The sequence below is a fragment of the Canis lupus genome, chromosome X, assembly GCF_048164855.1.
Source record: "Canis lupus baileyi chromosome X, mCanLup2.hap1, whole genome shotgun sequence".
In the NCBI taxonomy this organism is placed as follows: domain Eukaryota; kingdom Metazoa; phylum Chordata; class Mammalia; order Carnivora; family Canidae; genus Canis; species Canis lupus.
In genome coordinates this window covers 39,779,923-39,800,548 of record NC_132876.1, presented here as the reverse complement: position 1 = coordinate 39,800,548, position 20,626 = coordinate 39,779,923, and the positions used below count along the sequence as shown (strand labels likewise).

Here is a 20,626-nt window from a genome sequence, read left to right as displayed (position 1 = left end):
CGGTTTAGTGCCGCCTTTGGCCCAGGGCATGATCCTGGAGACCCGGGATCAAGTCCCACGTAGGGCTCCCTGTATGGAGCCTGCTTCTCCCTCTGCCTGTGTCTCTGCCTCTCTCTCTCTTTCATGAATGAATGAATGAATAAATAAATAAATAAATAAATAAATAAATAAAACTTCTATTACAAATATTCAAACTTATACAAGAGCAGAAAAAATAGTACGGAAATGTGCATATTGTTACTGCCCTGATTCAACATCGATCAATATTTTAATGTAATCACAATGCCATAATAACACCTACAAAATTCAATAATGGCTTGATATCATCTATTATCAGAGTTCCCCAGTTGTCTCAAAAACACAGTCTTTAGAGTTGATTCCTTCAAATCAGCATCCAAAGAAGATCCACATATGGCATTCGGTCGTGTGTCTTAAATCTCTGTACTCTAAAACAGTCCCCTTGATTTTTCTACTACCATTGACTTATTGAAAAAACTTGTCATTGTCTTGTAGAAGCTACTACTTTCTGGATTTGTCTCTTAATTTCATTTGATATCATTTAAGTTGCTGCTCTATTCCCTCCCTGTATTTCCTATAAATGGAAGTTAGTTCTAAAAGCTTGATATTCAGGTGCAGCTTTGGCAAGCCTTCTTCACAGGTTGGTGCTGTGTATTTCATATTATATCAGAAGGCATACAGTGTCTGATCACTCTATTTTTTAGTGCTGAGTAGATTGATCAAAAGGTTCAGTAGGGGGTACCTGGGTTGCTCAGTGGTTGAGCATCTGCCTTCGCCTTAGGTCATGATCCCAGAGTCCTGGGATCAAGTTCCGCGTTGGGCTCCGCACAGGGAGCCTGCTTCTTCCTCTGCCTATGTCTTTGTGTCTCTCATGAATAAATAAATAAAATCATAAAAAAAGTTTGAGGACTTCCTGTCCCCTCCGATGTAAAGATCCTCATTAGCCTTTCATCTACTGGTTTTGTCTATTAATGACTCTGTTGCCCAAATCAATTATGAAATTAGGAATTACAAAGTAGTGATTTTTCTAAAACTTACCTTTTCTAAGAATTACCTTCCACACTTTCTTGACTGAAAATAACTTTGCCTCATCAACTGGAGGTCTTTGGTTACCCTGAAATAATAGTTCATACAGGCAAAACAAGATAAATGCTTAAGTTTATAATTGCCAATTTCAGTGAAAGGAGTTGATACCCAAGTTACTTCCAAAAGTGTCCAATGAGGGGTGTTCTATTTTATTTTAAGTCAGGGAAGGAGGCATCCTCTTTTATTAAAAAATTTATAAGCTCATAGGTCTTTATATTTTCAATATGTTTCAACCAGCTGTATTCACTGTTGTATTTGATGGTCATGCTGTCCTATCTTTGGCTAACGGCTCCCTTTTCACTGCATTAATTTCAAAAGCAACCTTTAGAAAGCTTATTTATGACATCTAACACTTGAGGTTCTGCTCATACCTTCAGAAATAATTTATTTACATCCTTTCCAAATCTGACAGATACTCTCTATGAGCATCCAGAACTAGCATTGACTGTGAACATTTTAACCTAATGTGTCTTTCCCAAATAGTACTTCATGGAAAAAAATAAATGAATATGGAGACTTACCATATTACATGAGAGATTTTATAAGGATTCGAATATAAGGCAATTTTCCTTTTTCCTGAGGAAAAAATTAGGGATGGGGGAGTAACTACCTTACCTTGTATTTGGGGACATGTACTTTTCTGTGTATGTGTGTATTTGTGTGTGTGTGTCTGTGTCGTGGCTCTATTTTTTAACACAAGTGGTAACATACTATAAATCTTCTATTTTGTTATTTGCCTGTGTCTTAGAGACAGTGCCATATCAGTGCCTCTTTCTTTTTAACGGATGCAGTGTTTTTTGTTTGATGGACCATAATATATTTAATCAGGCCCCCATCAATAGACATCTATTTAGTTTGTTTCCATTATTTTGCTCATATAAACAAGGCTGGAGTGAAGATCTTTACAAATAAGCCACTTCATACATATGCAAATTGATCATTAAGTTAAACTGCTGAAAGTGGAATCATTACATGAGAGGATATGTGCATTTTTAATTTCCAAGTTGCCCTCCATAGAGCTCGATCCATTTGACCTGCCCACTAACAAGGTACGGGAGTGCCGGTTTGCCCACACCCTTACTGCCATAGCTGTATTCATTTCTTTGGTATCCTAAGATTATGATAAAAACTCATCACCACACTGATTTTCAGAAGGGAAAATGTTTAAGAAAGGAACTCTAACAAGAAATTATACAGCAAACAAAAGGCTCTCCTGAAGGATCTGTTGGTCAGCACAGTCCACATCTGTGTTATACCAAAGTACCTTGGTTGTATGTTGCATCTCTTCATATATTAGACCAACCATACAGCTCAATTTGTCAGAAAGTGACAATGGGAACATTTCTGGAAATCGTTTTCCTCCTGCGCTTAAAGATAACACGTTTGGCCAAAGGCATTTTGTCTCCCATCTGCATCTTTGCCAATTATATAATTAAATGGAATAATGATACTATCAATCCATCAGTAATTGCAGACAAACTTGGGGGTTTTTTTGTTTGTTTTTTTTTTTTGCAAGCCTTCAGGCCTGTTCCTCTAAATTAGTTTGTTTTAAGGCTTGAGAAAGTACATCTGTCCTCTTAGGTATTTTTCAGACTTCTCTTTGCTACTCATTGAGGACCCCTCTTCTTCTTTTTTTTTTTTTTAATTTTTATTTATTTATGATAGTCACAGAGAGAGAGAGAGGCGCAGAGACACAGGCAGAGGGAGAAGCAGGCCCCATGCACCGGGAGCCCGATGTGGGATTCGATCCCGGGTCTCCAGGATCACGCCCTGGGCCAAAGGCAGGCGCCAAACCTCTGCGCCACCCAGGGATCCCTCTTCTTCTTACTCTGACCTGAAGTTCCCATATTGAAGATGAATAGTTTTGAAACTTGTTTCTTAAAGGACTCAATGAATAACAGCTTGTTTAGAGAACCTGACAAAGGAGTGTACAGCATGGAACTCAGGGATAAGTGCTGAGAATAAAACCTCTGACTTGTTTCTCTTTGTTCAAGAAACTATGGGCAAGAGCAGAAGTGGTGTCTAGTGTGCTTACAGCAGTGATTCTTTGGGTAGGACCACCCCCCCCCAAAAAGTATTTGCTTCCTCATCAGATCTATTTGGGGCCATACAAGGTAGAGCACTCCTACAAGGCACTAAATAGTTGTCGTCTGAGCTTTATAATAGGCTTTAGGATGAAGGAGATTGAAAATATATTAGCATTTGTGGAGAACAATGTTTATAGAGCAACGGAAGATGCTCCTTGTTCTACTTATACTCTTAACTGCACCGTGTTGTGCGCTGTCTTGCAAAGAAAGATGGTGCCACTCAATCAACTACCATTAGCAGAGTTTGCACTTTGTTTTTCCAGGCCATAGTAATGAGCTTGCATTAAGCTGCCTGCCCCCCTTGCCTACCTAGGCCCTCTTGAAACCAGTGGCACGCACTGTGAAACAGCTGCTTAGACTTCATGTTGGAGTGAGTCATTGAGTTATTTCGCCTTTCCAGGGATTAAGCCCTATAACTGTGACCTCACTCTCACTGGACTATAACCCATGGAGCTCCTAGCCCCACACTCATAATGTGTTACAGTTCCATTTAAAGTTGAATGAGCATGGACACTCTGGGAAAAGTCCTGCCCTAGCTAAAGAAGTGAAAGTTCCCTGCTCTGATTTATAAACCCAGTGATACTTCAATAACATGATTTTTATGTAATTTTTTATTTTTTTTATTTTTATTTTTTTATTTTTTTTATTGGTGTTCAATTTACTAACATACAGAATAACCCCCAGTGCCCGTCACCCATTCACTCCCACCCCCCGCCCTCCTCCCCTTCCAACACCCCTAGTTCGTTTCCCAGAGTTAGCAGTCTTTACGTTCTGTCTCCCTTTCTGATATTTCCCACACATTTCTTCCCCCTTCCCTTATATTCCCTTTCACTATTATTTATATTCCCCAAATGAATGAGAACATATAATGTTTGTCCTTCTCCGACCGACTTACTTCACTCAGCATGATACCCTCCAGTTCCATCCACGTTGAAGCAAATGGTGGGTATTTGTCATTTCTAATGGCTGAGTAATATTCCATTGTATACATAAACCACATCTTCTTTATCCATTCATCTTTCGTTGGACACCGAGGCTCCTTCCACAGTTTGGCTATCGTGGTCATTGCTGCTATAAACATCGGGGTGCAGGTGTCCCGGCGTTTCACTGCATCTGTATCTTTGGGGTAAATCCCCAGCAGTGCAATTGCTGGGTCGTAGGGCAGGTCTATTTTTAACTCTTTGAGGAACCTCCACACAGTTTTCCAGAGTGGCTGCACCAGTTCACATTCCCACCAACAGTGTATGAGGGTTCCCTTTTCTCCACATCCTCTCCAACATTTGTTGTTTCCTGCCTTGTTAATTTTCCCCATTCTCACTGGTGTGAGGTGGTATCTCATTGTGGTTTTGATTTGTATTTCCCTGATGGCAAGTGATGCAGAGCATTTTCTCATGTGCATGTTGGCCATGTCTATGTCTTCCTCTGTGAGATTTCTGTTCATGTCTTTTGCCCATTTCATGATTGGATTGTTTGTTTCTTTGGTGTTGAGTTTAATAAGTTCTTTATAGATCTTGGAAACTAGCCCTTTATCTGATATGTCATTTGCAAATATCTTCTCCCATTCTGTAGGTTGTCTTTGAGTTTTGTTGACTGTATCCTTTGCTGTGCAAAAGCTTCTTATCTTGATGAAGTCCCAATAGTTCATTTTTGCTTTTGTTTCTTTTGCCTTCGTGGATGTATCTTGCAAGAAGTTACTATGGCCGAGTTCAAAAAGGGTGTTGCCTGTGTTCTTCTCTAGGATTTTGATGGAATCTTGTCCACATTTAGATCTTTCATCCATTTTGAGTTTATCTTTGTGTATGGTGCAAGAGAGTGGTCTAGTTTCATTCTTCTGCATGTGGATGTCCAATTTTCCCAGCACCATTTATTGAAGAGACTGTCTTTCTTCCAATGGATAGTCTTTCCTCCTTTATCGAATATTAGTTGCCCATAAAGTTCAGGGTCCACTTCTGGATTCTCTATTCTGTTCCACTGATCTATGTGTCTGTTTTTGTGCCAGTACCACACTGTCTTGATGACCACAGCTTTGTAGTACAACCTGAAATCTGGCATTGTGATGCCCCCAGCTATGGTTTTCTTTTTTAAAATTCCCCTGGCTATTCGGGGTCTTTTCTGATTCCACACAAATCTTAAAATAATTTGTTCTAACTCTCTGAAGAAAGTCCATGGTATTTTGATAGGGATTGCATTAAACGTGTATATTGCCCTGGGTAACATTGACATTTTCACAATATTAATTCTGCCAATCCATGAGCATGGAATATTTTTCCATCTCTTTGTGTCTTCCTCAATTTCTTTCAGAAGTGTTCTATAGTTTTGAGGGTATAGATCCTTTACATCTTTGGTGAGGTTTATTCCTAGGTATCTTATGCTTTTGGGTGCAATTGTAAATGGGATTGACTCCTTAATTTCTCTTTCTTCAGTCTCATTGTTAGTGTATAGAAATGCCACTGACTTCTGGGCATTGATTTTGTATCCTGCCACGCTACCGAATTGCTGTATGAGTTCTAGCAATCTTGGGGTGGAGACTTTTGGGTTTTCTATGTAGAGTATCATGTCATCGGCGAAGAGGGAGAGTTTGACTTCTTCTTTGCCAATTTGAATGCCTTTAATGTCTTTTTGTTGTCTGATTGCTGAGGCTAGGACTTCCAGTACTATGTTGAACAGCAGTGGTGAGAGTGGACATCCCTGTCTTGTTCCTGATCTTAGGGGAAAGGCTCCCAGTGCTTCCCCATTGAGAATGATATTTGCTGTGGGCTTTTCGTAGATGGCTTTTAAGATGTCGAGGAAAGTTCCCTCTATCCCTACACTCTGAAGAGTTTTGATCAGGAATGGATGCTGTATTTTGTCAAATGCTTTCTCTGCATCCAATGAGAGGATCCTATGGTTCTTGGTTTTTCTCTTGCTGATATGATGAATCACATTGATTGTTTTACGGGTGTTGAACCAGCCTTGTGTCCCAGGGATAAATCCTACTTGGTCATGGTGAATAATTTTTTTAATGTACTGTTGGATCCTATTGGCCAGTATCTTGTTGAGAATTTTTGCATCCATGTTCATCAGGGATATTGGTCTATAATTCTCCTTTTTGGTGGGGTCTTTGTCTGGTTTTGGAATTAAGGTGATGCTGGCCTCATAGAACGAATTTGGAAGTACTCCATCTCTTTCTATCTTTCCAAACAGCTTTAGGAGAATAGGTATGATTTCTTCTTTAAACGTTTGATAGAATTCCCCTGGGAAGCCATCTGGCCCTGGACTCTTGTGTCTTGGGAGGTTTTTGATGACTGCTTCAATTTCCTCCCTGGTTATTGGCCTGTTCAGGTTTTCTATTTCTTCCTGTTCCAGTTTTGGTAGTTTGTGGCTTTCCAGGAATGCGTCCATTTCTTCTAGATTGCCTAATTTATTGGCGTATAGCTGTTCATAATATGTTTTTAAAATCGTTTGTATTTCCTTGGTGTTGGTAGTGATCTCTCCTTTCTCATTCATGATTTTATTAATTTGGGTCTTCTCTCTCTTGTTTTTAATAAGGCTGGCTAATGGTTTATCTATCTTGTTAATTCTTTCAAAGAACCAACTCCTGGTTCTGTTGATCTGTTCCACAGTTCTTCTGGTCTCGATTTCGTTGAGTTCTGCTCGAATCTTTATTAACTCCCTTCTTCTCTTGGGTGTAGGATCTATTTGCTGTTTTTTCTCTAGCTCCTTTATGTGTAAGGTTAGCTTTTGTATTTGAGTTCTTTCCAGTTTTTGAATGGATGCTTGTATTGCGATGTATTTCCCCCTTAGGACTGCTTTTGCTGCATCCCAAAGATTTTGAACGGTTGTATCTTCATTCTCATTAGTTTCCATGAATCTTTTTAATTCTTCCTTAATTTCCTGGTTGACCCTTTTATCTTTTAGCAGGATGGTCCTTAACCTCCACGTGTTTGAGGTCCTTCCAAACTTCTTGTTGTGATTTAGTTCTAATTTCAAGGCATTATGGTCTGAGAATATGCAGGGGACAATCCCAATCTTTTGGTATCGGTTCAGACCCGATTTGTGACCCAATATGTGGTCTATTCTGGAGAAAGTTCCATGTGCGCTTGAGAAGAATGTGTATTCAGTTGAGTTTGGATGTAAAGTTCTGTAGATATCTGTGAAATCCATCTGGTCCAGTGTATCATTTAGAGCTCTCGTTTCTTTGGAGATGTTGTGCTTAGAAGACCTATCGAGTATAGAAAGAGCTAGATTGAAGTCACCAAGTATAAGTGTATTATTATCTAAGTATTTCTTCACTTTGGTTAATAATTGATTTATATATTTGGCAGCTCCCACATTCGGGGCATATATATTGAGGATTGTTAAGTCCTCTTGTTGAATAGATCCTTTAAGTATGATATAGTGTCCCTCTTCATCTCTCACTACAGTCTTTGGGGTAAATTTTAGTTTATCTGATATAAGGATGGCTACCCCTGCTTTCTTTTGAGGACCATTCGAATGGTAAATGGTTCTCCAACCTTTTATTTTCAGGCTGTAGGTGTCCTTCTGTCTAAAATGAGTCTCTTGTAGACAGCAAATAGATGGGTCCTGCTTTTTTATCCAGTCTGAAACCCTGCGCCTTTTGATGGGGTCATTAAGCCCGTTCACATTCAGAGTTACTATTGAGAGATATGAGTTTAGTGTCATCATGTTATCTATTCAGTCCTTGTTTTTGTGGACTGTTCCACTGAACTTCTTCTTAAAGGGGAATTTTAAGAGTCCCCCTTAAAATTTCTTGCAGAGCTGGTTTGGAGGTCACATATTCTTTTAGTTGCTGCCTGTCTTGGAAGCTCTTTATCTCTCCTTCCATTTTGAATGAGAGCCTTGCTGGATAAAGTATTCTTGGTTGCATGTTCTTTTCATTTAGGACCCTGAATATATCCTGCCAGCCCTTTCTGGCCTGCCAGGTCTCTGTGGAGAGGTCTGCTGTTACCCTAATACTCCTCCCCATAAAAGTCAGGGATTTCTTGTCTCTTGCTGCTTTAAGGATCTTCTCTTTATCTTTGGAATTTGCAAGCTTCACTATTAAATGTCGAGGTGTTGAACGGTTTTTATTGATTTTAGGGGGGGGATCTCTCTATTTCCTGGATCTGAATGCCTGTTTCCCTTCCCAGATTAGGAAAGTTTTCAGCTAGAATTTGTTCAAATACATATTCTGGCCCTCTGTCCCTTTCGGCGCCCTCGGGAACACCAATTAAACGTAGGTTTTTCTTTCTCAGGCTGTCGTTTATTTCCCTTAATCTATCCTCATGGTCTTTTAATTGTTTGTCTCTTTTTTCCTCAGTTTCCCTCTTTGCTATCAACTTGTCTTCTAGGTCACTCACTCGTTCTTCCACCTCGTTAACCCTCGTCGTTAGGACTTCTAGTTTGGATTGCATCTCATTCAATTGATTTTTAATTTCTGCCTGATTAGCTCTAAATTCTGCAGTCATGAAGTCTCTTGAGTCCTTTATACTTTTTTCTAGAGCCACCAGTAGCTGTATAATAGTGCTTCTGAATTGGCTTTCTGACATTGAATTGTAATCCAGATTTTGTAACTCTGTGGGAGAGAGGACTGTTTCTGATTCTTTCTTTTGAGGTGAGGTTTTCCTTCTAGTCATTTTGCTCAGTGCAGAGTGGCCAAAAGCAAGTTGTATTGGGAAAAAGAGAAAAAGAGAGGAGAGAAAGAAGGAAAGAAAAGAGAAAGAGAAAAAAAAGGGAAGAAAAAAAAACGAAAAAAAAACGAAAAAAAAAAGAAAAAGAGAAAGAAAAAGAAAGGAGAAAAAAAGGGGGTGGAGGAAGGAAACAAATCAAAAAGCAAAACAAAAAAAAAAAAAAAAAGAACCACGGGGCAGTATCTTCTGATTCTGTGTACTTTTAAGTCCCTTGGCTTCTCCTGGAAGTTGTCAGTCTAGCTGGTGTTCTGGGGGAGGGGCCTGTTGTGCTGGTTTTCAGGTGTTAGCAGTTGGGGGAGCTGCTGTGCCCCTGCCTGGTGCAGGGCTCAGTGGGGGTTGTTTACCACGTGAGGCCGCAGGAGGAACAGCCCCAGTGGCGGGGCAGCTCTGGAAACCTGGATTCAGCTCCGGCAGGAACTCCGTCTGCAGGGCCTGGAGGCTCCGGGCGGGGCCGCTGATGTGCTCAGCTGGGGCAGGAGCGTCCTTGCTGTCCTGGGCCCTCCCGGCCTCTGCCTGTCCCGGGGGAGGCGGGATCCTGGGCTGTGTCCCGGCGCCCTGTGCTCCGGAGCCTGCACTGGTGGATTCGCGCTCCCGCCCCGCAGCCACCTCCGCGGAGCCGCCGCCCGAGCCCCTCCGAGCTGCTCCTGGAACCGCGCAGCCCCCTCTGCACGGAGCCTCTTCCTCTGCCCGAGCCCCCCACCCCCCGAGCTGCTCCCGGGGCCGCGCAGCCCCCTCCGCGGAGCCGCCCCCGAGCCCCTCCGAGCTGCTCCGGGTCCCCCGAGCGTGCTGCAGCCCTTAGGGAGCTCGGCGCACTCTCCCGGGGCGCAGGTGTCTGTTAGTGTCCCGGGGAACCCGAGGGCATCCCCGCCCTCCTGGGTCCTGCTCCAACTCCCTGCGAGCCCCTTTCCCCCGGGAAGGTCAGTGCAGCTCCTGCTCCTCCGGGACGGGGCTCTCCTGTCCTGGGGACACTCGCCCCGGCCTCAGCCCGGCTCCTCGCGGGGCCCCTCCCCCTTGGAGGCCTTTGTTTCTTTACTTCTTTTTCCCCGTCTTCCTACCTTGATAGAAGCGCGAACTCTTCTCACTGTAGCATTCCAGCTGGTCTCTCTTTAATTCTCAGGCCGAATTCATAGATTTTCAGGATGATTGGAAGGTTTTCTAGGTAATTTGGTGGAGACAGGTGATTTGGAGACCCTACTCTTCCGCCATCTTGCTCCTCCCCCCCTTTATGTAAGTTTTTAAAATTTAGTGATACACTTTTATCTATATACTTTTTTTTTTTTACATTTGAGGCAAATGATACAAAAGGAAATGCCAGAACTCTCTCTGAAAGAGTTACTGCAGGCAGTAGTGACACTGTTCATCACCATTGCTGAACCCCCAGAGGACAGATGCCTCCACAAAACAAGTAGAAGTGTGGTAGTGTTGGACGCTATGATAGCAAGGTATTTTTATGTCAAGTGCATTAATATAGCAGGATAAGGGCCTTCAAGTAGTAACTGGATCTTAAATACTCAACAGAACATAAAATCCAGGAACACCTAGGTGGCTCAGTGGTTGAGCGTCTGCCTTTGGCTCAGGTCATGATCCCGGGATCCTGGGATCGAGTCACACATTGGGCTTCCCATGGGGAGCCTGCTTCTCCCTCTGCCTATATCTCTGCCTCTCTCTGTGTGTCTCTCATGAATAAATAAAATAATAAAAAAAGAATATAAAGTCCAATCCTAAGAACTAGTTGACTCTTGGCCACATGAGCAATCTTAACTGAGTCAGAAGATAGAAGAACTGGCTCCTATGGTTATGCTAGAGGGACCAATCATATCACATCCAGGGACAAAGTAAATGCCTTACAGAGGGGCACATGGGCTAATTTGGGCAGGAAATTAGGGACAAGAGCAATATTTTAGGGAGGCACTTTAGCACGGTAGATGCAAACATGGACTCTCGGAAGTACCCTGCTTGCACATAGCATTGATGTAAAAATGCTACAGGTCTGTAACAGAACATGAAATGGTGGTCAAGAGCATGAGCCATGGAGTCACTCTCATGCAGTTTTGAGTTCAGCTGCTGACCAATTGTGTAACCTTGGGCAGGCTACTTACCTTGTCCCACTTCTAGTGGCTCCACTTATAAAATTGAATAGGGCGAGTGTTAAGTGAGATCCCCTAGTTTAGAGAGAGAGGATGGAAAGTAAGGCATTTCAATAAATGACATAGCCTTTTCTCGCAGGAGCAGAAGTAGGAGTACATCTGAAAAACAGCCCTCCTCAGTGTGGATTAGATCCCGGATTGTGACCTCATTAGCACCAGATTTCTGCTTATAAAACCTTAAATGTGGATATTGCCCTATCGCTCTGCCTTCCCTACTCTTATTACCACAAGGCTCTCCTTGGATCTCACTGAGCTCTCTAGTCCTCTTGCCCTCTTCCCTTTTCTCTCAAGTCTGTGAGCTTCCTTCTAGCCCCACTTGCCTGCCTTTCTTTCCCTCCTGTAATCCATTTCAATGCTTAAATTGGAGTGATTTATCGAAATTTTAAGTCTTACCAGGTTGTTGCCTTGGCAACTACTCAAGATCATGGCTTGACATTGGCTCTTAGCGGGAAACATCAAAACCTGATGAAGATTGCTGATAATTAAACGAACTTGTCTTGGGATGAAAAGGGAGAAATAGTGAATTGTTTGTTTCTTTCTAGACCCTTTAGGCTAGATGCCAGTGTTTCCATTTGAGTATTAATGCTTGGCCAGGTCAAGAAGAAATTGTTGATAAAGTATCTAACGTGATGCCAAGAACCCAGCAGTATTTATCATGCTGTAACTGATGATGAGGCCTAACGGTTGAGTGATCTATTGGTTTAATATTCTTGAAGCATAGTGTAGGTTCACTGAAATATCCCTTGCTCAAAATTAGGAGGCTTTCGTTACTTACTAGCTGTGTCATCTTGGGGCACATTCCCCCTCCTCTTTTGGCTTCAAATTTCTCATCTGCAATGAGGTTAAACTGGATGATCTCTATTTTCTCTGGAGTCCTGATAAGGCATGATTTCTTTATAACATCTGAGTGACTGAGGTTTGGAATAAACAAAATCCCCATCATAAATAAATGTGCTCCCCACAGCAATCTGGCTTCAGTATAACTAGAATGGAGAGATAATAGAGATCAATATAATTAAATGGCATAAAAATGTAATTGACAATGTTGACCATTTTAGCATACCAGCCCAATATTACTAGGTAATTGGGAGTTTTAACTTCTACATTTTTTAGTTCGATTCCTGCCATCCTTATGTCCTAAAGTGCTGCATGATACTGACTTTTTTTTTTTAATTCAGGCGATTGATTTTGTAAAGATAGCCATTGAGATACTTAGGCATACCCCAGGCTATTACAAGGCCCGGTTTTTAGGGAAATCAGTGTGATATGTTGTTGGCTCAAAGATAATTTCTTTAGGAGTATACAGTACTGTGTTTCACCTATTACAAGGAGAGTGCTTCCCAGATCCACGAGGATCCTTTCAATCATTTGTCTTTATTATGAACTCCAAGTTGTGAATAATAACAACTCTTATACTATATTTATTAAATAATAGCTTATTTCTCAGACTTTGTTAAGCAAACAGTATGTAACCTCTACTTAGAGCTTTTGATCAGTGAGCTATGCAATGGAATCAAAAGTTGGTATTATTCTGGCTAAAAAGAAATGTACATGATATTTTAATTAGCTCCACCTTAGGTAAATGTAAAATTTCTGTTAGGAATTTGGAAATCAAGCATCTTGGAATCTCCCAAATGCTTAAAAGGGATGTCTAGTGATCCACAGACTACCATTTGGGAACTTAATGCATATATTAGGGAACAGTCAACCTAATAACCTAATAATAGTAATGGCTATATAAATTATTGTTAGGTTGACTGTCCTCTAATATATGCATTAAGCTCCCAAATGGTAGTCTGTGGATGTTGATGATGATTGTTATTGCTAATATGTATTGTGCCAGAATTGGCTTTAACCAGTGTATACATTTAATCCTTTATTCCTGAGCTACAAGGAGGTAACATTACTTACCCAGGGTCATATAACTAGGAACTGGTGGGAGTTTAACCCAAGGAGGTTTGAGTAGACGGGGGGTGAGGAGGGTGAGGACTACTGTTCATAACCTATCAGTGGGCAGAGAGAACACTTTGTTAAATGAGTAAGAAGAGAGACATTGGCATTTATACCAGTTGAGTCTTAAATTGATTGAATATGGGAAGGCATTGGCGCTGTGGTATGGAGAAGTGTTCACGGTACAAAGATAGAGTTGGAGACAGGGCACTCTATAGGTTAGTACTCGAGTTTGTGCATTTGAGTGGAGGATTCTGTGAAGGCTAGAAGTTGAACCAACCAATAACTTGTCAGTCAGAGTGGTAAATTCCAAGCGCCTGTCCTGTTTGGTGGGGGGGATGGGTGGAGTGCAGGAAGCAGAGTAGAGGAGGATAGCACCATTTTAAGGCTGGGAACAAGAGTCCAGCTAGACAATTGCATGATTGCAATAAGGTAGGAGAAGAGAGAATGAGAAGAAAAGTTCATTTTTGAGTTAATAAACAATCTTCTAGAGTTTCAGGGCCTTTAAACCTCTGTGGGTTAGGGCTTTGTGGCAATTCTATACCACAGAATGCCACAAAACCCAGGATATTGGGATTCAAGGGTTAGGACTCTAGCAATTTAAGACAATGAAATGCCGAGGGAGGTTTGGAGCCAAACCCCCAAGGATTTGAAAGGTAAATCTCTGGAGATGTTAAACACTAATCCCCTTGGCACTCCAAGTCAATCACGATTTTAGCCCCTGGGACAGGGGAAATGGGATTGGGGGTGGGGGGCAGGGTGGCAAATAAGAGGGAGGCCACTGGGGCAGGAAGTTTGAGCCTCCCCCCACTCACTTTAACTGGAGCAGCTCCCATTTTATATTTAGGGTTTTTACATGTGGTCTCATTCAAAAAGAGGTATTCTAGTAGGTCCCTCCTTGGCCTATGGCGTTTTGGAAAGAAGATACAACCCTGGCAGGGATGTTTGGGCTGGGAGATTGGGAAGGGCCAGCTAACACTGAGGACATCAGGCATTCTCTACTCTGAAACCAATAACAGCAGCAACAACAAATGATAATGGCATTTACTGTGTCCATTATCAGCTCTGATCTGGCACAGGGCAAAATGCTGATATGGATTGTGCCAATTTGATTCTCTGGAGTCCCACGAGGTAGATACTGTTATCTCATCTTGCAGATACTGTCACTTGTTTGGCACTTGAAGAAAATGTGTACATGGCCTACATATATAGGAATAAACCAAGTAGAGGCAATTGTGAATCTTATTCTGCAAACAGAGTTTAACTGGTTACTCCGGGTTCCTGTGGCTGAAACACACAACGAGTCGAGGTGATCTGTTCCTTTGATCCCAGGGGATCCTGAGTTCAGAGGGACCAGTCACGGACTGGCCCCTGAAATCAGGAATGTCTGACAGCTTATTTCACACGGGAAGTGTTTTATTCTGATTTAAGTAGAAGACACGTGTCGTTCACAGAAAGGAAAGGTTTTATTGCAACTGCATGTTTGTTTGACAAGACTTTTACTAATTTGTTCATTCAGCAAATACTCAATGAGCACCAACTGTGTGCTCTGAACCCAGAATCTCAAACATACAAAATTGAGAGGCTGATTTGTTTAACATAAGCCTCAATGGTGAGGAATTGCTGAAACTTGCAAGTCCTGCTTTAGGTGGCACCTATGGAGTAAGGGCAATTTTTTTAGTCTTGTTCTAATGGATATTTAAATACCTATGCAGAACGAAGAAAACAGTAGAATTTGTAGATTGTATATCATGAAATTAAAGAACTATAGAAATTGGGGCGCTGGCTGGCTCTGTCGGTGGAGCATGGGACTCTTGGAGTTGTGAGTTCAAGCCCCATGATGGCGTAGAGCTTACTTAAAAAGAAATTTAAAAGGGGTGCCTGGGATACTCAGTCAGTAAGTATCTGCCTTGGCTCAGGTCATGATCCCAGGGTCCCAGGATTGAGCCCCATGTCAGGCTTCCTGCTCAGCACTGCTTCTCCCTCTTCATCTGCCCCTCTCTCTGCCAGCCTTTTCTTGCTCACTCTCTCTTAAATAAGTAAATAAAATATTAAAAGAAATTTTAAAAAATAATTAAAATAAAGAATCTTATAAATAAAGGGGTCTGTGTCCTATATTTTACAGGTCAGAGAGTCAGACTTGTATTGAAAACTGTTTATCCTAGGACAGGTCACTTAACCTCTCTGAGCCTCAGGTTCCTCATAGATAATGTGGGGATAATAGTATTTGCCTTATAGAAATATGGTAAGAATTGCATTAGGTGATTTATATGAAATTCTTAGTGCAATTTCTAACATGCACAACATGCTCAATATATTTTTAGTGTTATGATCGCTGTTTTCTGAGTTGAGGGGACTAAAGCCCAGAGAGGGGAAGTAACTGGCCCAAGGTCACATAGCTTATTGATTTTAGAAAACATATTAGAACTCAAATCTCTCTTAGTAGTCAAGCATTCCTTATACTACTCCACTCACTTTATGACTTTGGAGCAGGTAATGTAAACTTTCTAGGCTTGTGAGAAATATTTTGGTTCATCCTGGTAGAAGGAGTGAGAAGAATGGCAAAGAAATGGCTGACATACGAATTCAAGGAGTACCTGAGTGGCTCAGTCAGTTAGGCATCTGGTTCTTGGTGTCAGCTCAGGTCATGATCTCAGAATCATGAGGTTGAGCACTGAGCAGGGAGTCTGCTTGAGGTTCTCTCTCTCCCTCTGCCCAACCCCCTTACCCTGCCTCTAAAATAAAGAAATCTTTAAAGAAACAAGAAAGGAAAGAATTCCTGGACCCAGGAATCAAAAGAGCAAGGGATAAAGAGCAAAGGAGAAACAATAGTTACTAGAAATTTTAAATGGCAATATTGGAGCATTACAATGTCTGGTGAATCACAAGGACTCATCTCCATCCTTATTCCTTTATTCACCACAAACATTTCAATGAAATTGTCAAGGCTTTTCCTTTTTCTTGGCGAATAAGGTGGGGAGGTAGCAGAATGCATGTGTGTTTCACAGAACCTTACTGTGACTTCAGCTTCACTAGTCCATTGCTAATTGCAAAGCAAAGGACCCCTGTAATTGAAGTAGAATGGAAATATGAGTACTACCAAGGACTAAGAAATGATATATTTTTAAAGGATGGTGGCTGGAGGGAAACCTCATGGTAGAAGCTGCTGAGAAATTTAGAAAAAGGAAAAAAAAGACCGTTAAACCAATGTTGTTAATTGCTTTGCATAGTGACAGCAATAGGTAAGTACAGCCCTGAGTGTGAATGATTGTTAGGTGAAAATATTCTTTTTTTAGGTTTGGTTTGGTGTTTTGTTTTGCTTTGATGTGTTTGTTTGTTTATTTGAGAGTGAAAGAGAGAGAGCACACAAGCAGTGGGGACAGAGGGAGAGAAAGAAGCAGACTCCCCACTGAGCAGGGAGCCCAATGTGGGGCTCTATCCCAGGATCACCAAGATCATGACCTGAGCCAAAGGCAAATGCTTAACTGACTGAGCCACCCAGGTGCCCCTAAGTGAAAATATTCTTAAGAATTAGAAATCTATGGGAAAAAAGCCACACTGTTCATATGCTAAAAGGAAAGATTTATAGTTACCTAAGCAAGAGATGATATATTCTTTCCTAAACTATGTTGGTTGTTGCAACATCCAGGAAGGATTCTGAATATTCCAGGAGTTTCCTAAAAGGAGCAAGGCCATTTTGCTCAGTTCATTACTGTATAATGCCATGGCACATGGACTGATGCCAGAAAGTCTGATGGGCATTCCTAGCCCACCAAAAGGGATACATTGAGACTGCTTCAAGTGTAATTATCATACAAAAGGGTTGTTCCTCTGTTATTTTCGTCCTTGAATCTCAAGTTCGCCGATTTCCCTTTCCTAAAAATAAACACATTTTATTTCAAATAAAGTAGATGGATAACACTTGGATTGCTTATTCATTTGCTAACTTTCATCTCCACAGGGCATCAGGTACTGTTTACACAGCGCTAGACATTGCCACAGGACAAGAGGTGAGTGCTCACATTCAATCCTGATTTTTACTGTCCTTTCATTCATATTGATTACATTTCTTCTTTGATGGCAGCTATGCTTGACAACATGAGTGGCACTGGGTTGACATGGGGAATCTATTTCATTGATGTCCCAATTATCCGAAGTGGATGATTTACTCATGATTGACCAAAGAAAAGGGCATGGGTTTGCAGCACTGAGAAAGAGCCTATAAGATAAAGAATGTTCATGCCTTACCCTGTGTACCAAAAGAAAAAAAAAACAAAAAAAAATCCCATGGATGTGCGTGTTCAATGACTGTGACTCATTCTTGCATTTTAATCATCCTTCAGGTGGCCATAAAGCAGATGAACCTTCAACAGCAGCCCAAAAAGGAATTAATTATTAATGAAATTCTGGTCATGAGGGAAAATAAGAACCCCAATATTGTTAATTATTTAGATAGGTAAGTGCTTTCTCTCATCATGTACGGGTTTCCTTTATGCAATGTCATTTTCTTGACAATTATTTTATTTAGGATCCATTCGGGTGGCAGCCATTCTACAAATACTTCTCGAATGCTCACATCTACTGCTGAACTTTGCCCACACATCACACATTTGAAGACACATTTTATGGTCCTGCTTCTAAGCATGAGCAGCTTGTGTAATTTCCTTTTGAGGATTGTGACTCCGTGTTAGCAGGAAATAGACCGTTGCATATAGGGGAGAGCTGGGGTGTTTTAAACATTTCACCAAGTGATTGGAGCCAATGCAGTCTCTGGGTGTCTAAGTGAAGAAGGCTGGCTGCAACGGCCCCACTTTAATGGGTGCTTTGTGATTAGCTGACAGTGAGGTCTAGGGAATTGAGACTTTAATCTCAAACCTTTTTCCTGGACCAGGTAATTAATGTCTCTTTCATCAGTGGTATTAGCAGTGGGTTATAAATAGGCATTTAAAGAGAGCGCTAACTCTTCACTTGTGGTTAACATCTGTCTCATTCAATTTCAGTGTTTGTTTAGCACCACTGTGCTGTGTACTCTGGGGGGATATAAAGGAAATAAGACTAGGTCTCCAACCTCAATGAGCTTTAAAATCATGCTTTCTGTGTTTGTGCCAGGTGGACCAGAGAAAGGAAAGGGGGAGTGAAAACGAAACAAAACAAACCCAAAGAAACAAAAAGTAGTCAAATTTTACAGTCGAAATCTAAGTTTCATTAAAGTGCCATTTATGGGCTACCTGTAGTAGAGTGACTCTTCTCTGCTTTTTTAATTTTGTCAAAATTGTCTTCGTAAAAAAAATATAGATTTCTCAGATGCTTTCTTTACTAATAAGGTATAGCCTGTGAATTTTCATTTTTAATAGGCTTCCCAGGTGAATCTCACAAGTGCTGTAGTTTGAGCACATTGGATAGAAAGTATTGCTTCATATTGATGTGGAACTTAGGGCACAGTGGAATCATTGGGGTCATTCTGTTCACTGTAATCCCTCTCTTGCTGAGCAGGGGGAAAGAGAGACCTGATCATGCTGCTAATGTGCCTTAGGATGGTTCCAGATGTTTTGAATTTGCCCAGTTGTAGGGCTCTGATGACCTTCTCATGGTTGATCACCTGAGAGTATGTTCCTCAATAATTATGTAAACAGGGGCACCTGGGTGGCTCAGTGGTTGAGCATCTGCCTTTGGCTCAGGGCGTGAACCCTGGGTTCTGGGATCAAGTCCCACATCGGGCTCCCCGCAGGGAGCTTAATCTCCCTCTGCCTGTGTCTCTCCCTCTCTCTCTGAGTCTCTCATGAATAAATAAATAAATCTAAAAAAAATAATTACCTAAAGAAAATCTAAAAAAAAAATAATAATTACCTAAAGAAAATGAACCTGTCACTACTGATTTCTATTAGGACCAAGTCCTCAGCACAGTAAATCCATTGCAAACATGACTCTCTTTGATTCAGAAACTGCTTGAAAACATTTAAGTAATTAATTCAGTAACATCAAAAATAATGCTGAGATCTGAACAAATATCTTATAAATCTGTATGCCATGGGCCAGTTCAGTGCAAGAAATCAACACGATGGCTTGAGTTATCCAAAATGGCTAGTCACTGATCCTGTTCATTGAAAGTAGCTTTTACAGTGAAATGACTTCCTCCATGGTGCACAGTTATATATGACAATCCTTTGATTTTCATGCATATTGTCTTCTAATGCTAACAAAAGTTTCTTGATATCACTGTCATTGATATTTTCCTCCTGTTTTATGGTCAAATGCACATTAACGGCAAATTACCATCTTTAATGGGAATATGGGAGAGTCCTCACTTCTCAGACCTGAGTCAAAGTGTTTTTTATTCTTTTCTTATAGCTACTTAGTGGGTGACGAACTATGGGTAGTCATGGAATACTTGGCTGGTGGCTCTCTGACTGATGTGGTCACAGAGACCTGCATGGATGAAGGCCAGATAGCAGCTGTCTGCAGAGAGGTAAGAAAATCGAGCGTTTCTAGCTGGTGAGGACACAAAACTGGCAGTTCTTTCTCTCTGATTATCCAGAATGCGTGTGACATCTAAGTGACGATAGCACATCTTTTCTATGAACAAAAATTGGACAGCCTAACTTCAATTCACATCCTTTCCTCCTAGCTCTTCCCCACCCCTCCCTTCCCAGCCCATTGTTTATTTAATTCCTTTGCTCTGGTTCTTTTGAATTCTATTACACCATTCACTAGGTGCCATATCTAAGCAAGCATGTTGGAGTCTCAGCGAACATGGGAAATAGTGATGGTGCTATGGAAGTTCTTCCTGATTTGGGGGATTTTTACATGATAATCATTTTGTCCTGCATGTGCATCATGAGCCATGTAAAATACAAAACTATTATTATCCCATCCTTTTTGAGAAGGTAATTTAAGCATGCATGATCTTCCCTGGGCCCAGATAGTAGTTGCTTTTCCAGTATAATCTGGACATCCCTCATAAGCCTCCTGTGGTTCTGAGTGTCTGTCTCTTGTCCCATAACAATGTCTTATCCCTAGTTTCAAGCTAAACTGAGGACATTTTATTATATTTTTTCCAATATTTAAAAACACGCTCCTCTTTGGAGTCTCATCTTGAGGAATTACCATCTACCCCATTCGTTGTGGTAAGGTTGTCTAGAGACTCTGACCCACTGAAACTTTAAAACCAATTACCGGAAGACAAAAATAAATAACTTCAGGTAGTCTGCTTGTTTTTTAATTTTAAATTGTTTGCTTAAATCTCCTCCTGCCTTGTTTCCCTCTTGTCCCCATTTCCTCCTGCCGAAACATGTACACGTATCCACCAAACATATATATTTTCTTTTCATGCAATGAATCAAACTTCTAATATGTAGGAGATCATTCTACCCGGAGCCTGTGGCTTCCATTTTGCACAATGCAAAGCCATTTCCAGGCAAGCTGCTAAAGCTACTTCATAGCCCAGAAGTGGTTCCCAACCATGGCCATCCATCAGAGGTAGCTTGGGGCACTCATTTTAAATGCAGATTCCTTGGTCCTTCTTTAGGCCTACCAAATCAAATATGGTGGAGGCAGAAGCTCACTGTGCCTGTACAGGATCAAACTGAATCCACACCCTCCAGATAATGAGGTCAAAGTATGATTATTAATTGGTTAGTTTGGCTGTATTAATGACTTAGTGCCAATTATT

The 20,626-nt window shown here is 41.2% G+C and overlaps 1 protein-coding gene across 17 annotated transcripts in view; it reads left to right on the top strand.

The window, feature by feature from the left end:
* The window catches only part of PAK3 (p21 (RAC1) activated kinase 3), a 267,243-nt gene that overhangs the window by 220,488 nt on the left and 26,129 nt on the right, over nucleotides 1-20,626 (top strand). For all 17 annotated transcript variants that reach the window (XM_072816521.1, XM_072816518.1, XM_072816519.1 and 14 more), the window contains 3 exons: nucleotides 16,919-16,967; nucleotides 17,301-17,413; nucleotides 19,306-19,423. In XM_072816521.1, coding sequence (XP_072672622.1) covers nucleotides 16,919-16,967; nucleotides 17,301-17,413; nucleotides 19,306-19,423 — 280 coding nt within the window. The remainder of the gene's footprint in view (nucleotides 1-16,918; nucleotides 16,968-17,300; nucleotides 17,414-19,305; nucleotides 19,424-20,626) is intronic.